The 3,928-nt window shown below is 41.8% G+C and overlaps 1 protein-coding gene across 1 annotated transcript; it reads left to right on the top strand.

The window, feature by feature from the left end:
• The first annotated feature begins 292 nt into the window (after positions 1-292).
• On the top strand, positions 293-2,682 carry LOC112680638 (carbohydrate sulfotransferase 11). Its single transcript, XM_025550804.1, has 2 exons — positions 293-382; positions 484-2,682. Exon 2 carries the CDS (start codon positions 514-516, stop codon positions 1,174-1,176), a length of 663 nt encoding a protein of 220 aa, XP_025406589.1. The 5' UTR covers positions 293-382; positions 484-513; the 3' UTR covers positions 1,177-2,682.
• The last annotated feature ends 1,246 nt before the right edge of the window (positions 2,683-3,928 follow it).

Here is a 3,928-nt window from a genome sequence, read left to right as displayed (position 1 = left end):
CAATAATACCAAAAAACGAACCCATAATATAATTACTCAGCGTTCAGGTGTAAATTCAATAGCGAAACATGCTGTTAGTATGATAGACTGTTGGAAGTTGTTTTTTCCCGATTCCGTAATAAATGAAATAGTAGTATATACAAACAAATATTTAGATAAAATACGTAAAAAATATCAACGACAAAATATCATACCAGATACTGATAAAGACGAAATCGACGCGCTTTTTGGTCTTTTATATCTTGCTGGATTTTTACGCAGTAACCATCTAAATTTAAGTGTTTTGTGTTATATTATTTGTTAGAAGCATACAAAGCATTAATATTTATAAATAAAGCAACAAAACAGTTTTTATTTCACTCAAGATGGTCTAATTTAATATGTGAGCAAAACGCTAACACGTCACTAACGATGTCAAAATATTAGCGTCACCAACGACGGGTTAATATTGTTTATTGTTATTGTTATTGTTATTGCATTCAGGTTGCTTGCACCAACTGGAAACGGGTGCTGATGGTGCTGTCCGGCGGCACCGCGGCGTCGTCGGGCGGGCCCGACCTGTCGCAGATCCCGGCCGACGTGGCGCACAAGCCGAGCACGCTGGACCGGCTGAGCGACTACCCGGCCGCGCGGGCCACCGACATGCTGAACACGTACACCAAGTTCCTGTTCGTCCGGCACCCGTTCGAGCGGCTGCTGTCCGCGTACCGGAACAAGCTGGAGCAGCGGCACGACAGCTCGCGGTACTTCCAGTCGCGGTTCGGCCGGCGCATCGTCAAGCGGTACCGGGCGAACGCGACCGAGCAGTCGCTGCGGCGCGGCGACGACGTGACGTTCGCCGAGTTCGCCGAGTTCGTGGCCGACACGCGGGACACGGTGTTCAACGAGCACTGGGCGCCCATCGACAGGCTGTGCCGGCCGTGCGCGGTCAACTACGACTTCATCGGCAAGCACGAGTCGCTGTTCCGCGACTCGGACTATCTGCTCAGGCACGTGGTCGGCGTGGCCGACGTCAAGTTCCCCAAGGGCCCGGACTCCAACACGTCCACGCAGCTGGTCAAGTACTACACGTCGCTCGACCACAACACCATACTCCGTCTGTACGGCGTGTTCGAGTTGGACTTCAAGTTGTTCAACTACGATTTGCAAAACATTTTGGGCTACGAGGTCGGCTAACGATGCTTTTTTTCGCCCCGCCGCGCGCAAAGGCGCGCGCGGGTGTCCCAGTCAGATCTTACTCCGCTTTCCATCGCCCACACCGCATAACAATATCGAAAGGGTTATAGAAATCTTAGCACGTCCCGGTCAAGGGGCTTTATATCGGCAGGGTTAAAACCGCAGCAGGGTTTACTCCGCGGGTAAGATTCGACTGTTTCACCGGGTCCGTACAGCATTTGGCGAGGAGCGGAGTCAGTTGCTGCCTAGGCTCTCTTCCATACCGACTCCCGGGCTCCGAACTTGAGATTTTTCGTTAACGACCTTCCTCTATTATTTTCCGGTCGATTTTTGTTCGATCGTTTTCATTATTCAACGCGTCGCGTCGAAGGCTCGATCGAATAAAATTAAAAACTATTACAACTGTTTTCAACCACCACTCGCGTTCCTAACCCTTCGATCCGTAACATATATATACATTACATACGCATGGAAATAAATGTTTTGGCGGTGTAAGAAATATACATCGTTTCTTATTATTAATATTATTTTTCCGTGAACAATATTTTTGTGGGTTTTGCGGCGTTTCTCTACATCAAATTTAGTATTGTATACATACAGTGGGTCGTGAACTGCGAATGCAATTGTATCGTAACATCGTATTTGTATTCAATATGTACACTACGAGAGCGTTGTAATACTATGCGTCAACGGACAAAACGACTACGAGCTCCCCGAGACCGGCAATTTTTAACATAATATTGTACATAGTATTTAATTCGGCATTTCTAACGCTTCACAGTGCCTGTCGCGTTAACCGCTCCGTATAATAAATCTATAGATATTATTTATATTATGTAGTCGTGTTTATCGTACACGTTGAGATTTTCTCGATATTGAAAATGTATTATGCAAATTATTTATCATCTCGGTTGTATCCGTGTAACGCAAAACGTTGTAATTTTTGTAAATTCATTACTAATGCCTTGTAAAGTGTCAGCTAGTAATATTGGCTTATTTTTTTATTGCCGACGTAATGTTACGTCTTTTTAACTGTGATTTGTTTTTGTGTTTGATTTGTTGGATATTTGTTGTTATGAACGTTATATATATTATTTTAATTGCTGGTTTTATAGAATATTTTCATGAACCATTAAACTATTATACATTTAAGTAATAAAGCGATTTGTTTGTATTTATTTAACGACATTCTCTCCATACAGTGGACTGTATTAAATTCGATTTTAATTGCCTTTTAAATCGTATTACAGAGGCAGAACGTAAAAATGAAGGATACACATGGGTTGGACCGTAAAGGCAAAGTATAAGCGCATGCTTTACTATCAAACGGATTTCGATATTATTATCAAGAGATATCACGTATTTCAATGAAATAAAGCGTTGACACAATTACCATTACAATATAATTTATGTTGATGTGTAATAAATATTACATTTGACTCGTAATAGACTTATTATAAAATTAACAACCTACGCTACCTCAGTGACATACATTCAATCTTGCACTGGGGGGGGGGGGGGGTAAAAAAAAAATCCAAAATATTTTTTTTTCGTTGCATAAATAAATAACTGCTATAAATAGATACATATTTTATACAACTTTTTTAACAATTTACGGTTTACTTTTACATTACAGTAAATTAGTAAGTATAGGAATATAAAAACAGCATAGTTAACAAAACTTTTCAAACACCTATCAATATAATTATATGTATAATTATTATAATATTTGTATACTTGTATATTTTAAGTTCAAAGCGTAACAATGAAACTACAAATAAATTACACGTTATCAATTATATCACGATTATTTTTTTGGCCCTGGGGGGATTTTAACCCGACTCCCCCCCCCCCTCCGTATGTACGCCACTGTGCTACCTAGTATACGAATATAGCTGAAACGAATTTCAAGTATAATCTGTCCCTTGTAAAAAACAAATCCGTTTTTGTATTATTTTCCAAACGGTCTTACTGAGGTATTCGTAATTTGTATACATATTTTTTTTGTTGGACTGCAATTCACATCAAAAACCACTGTCAAGACCTGTGTAACGTTTTGTATTATATACTTTTTTTGATAGGTTATCGCCATAGGCGTGCGCAGACCTGTATTTCAGGGGGTGCCTACAAGGACCGTCCCAAGGTTTTTCGGGACCAGGGGCAAATTTGAGGGCCCTTCGACCATAATAATAAGATATGATAAACAAAATACTCATTGAGAACAAAAATATTCTTGCCAACGTATTTTTCCAAGCCTCAACCAATCAAATTAATGTACTGCCACTACACATCTACGTAATAGAATCGAATATTATTCGTATTATTTATAATTTAATCGCAACAGAGTCGAATCGGGACGACTTGTCTCACAAGCGGCATGGCTTTAATCGCCGACACGCAGCTCAACGTAATCGAGGCCTTATCATCGATTATTATGCATCAAGAATTCATGGGGCCCCCAAAAAAATATTCCAACAACGGGTCCTGTGGCAAAACGGTCCCCGTCCCCTCTGAACGGCCCTGGTGCCTACGACACACTTTCGGACCGTATTTTAAAACGGAGCGTTCGCACGTTCAACGAACTGTAGCGCATAAATAATTAAACAAACATGACCGCCCGCCCGCCCCCCCTCCCATCCGCCGCGGGTGACGGCTGCGGACGAAATGTGAAAAATGTTACCGAGCGATTTGAAAACGTAGCGCGGCAGAGCACGGACGCTAGAGTACGCGCGGCGCAACCAGTAACCTAACC

The sequence above is a fragment of the Sipha flava genome, unplaced genomic scaffold (genome assembly GCF_003268045.1).
Source record: "Sipha flava isolate LNK unplaced genomic scaffold, YSA_version1 17938_pilon_pilon, whole genome shotgun sequence".
Classification (NCBI taxonomy): domain Eukaryota; kingdom Metazoa; phylum Arthropoda; class Insecta; order Hemiptera; family Aphididae; genus Sipha; species Sipha flava.
This window is presented reverse-complemented; position numbering and strand designations above follow the sequence as displayed.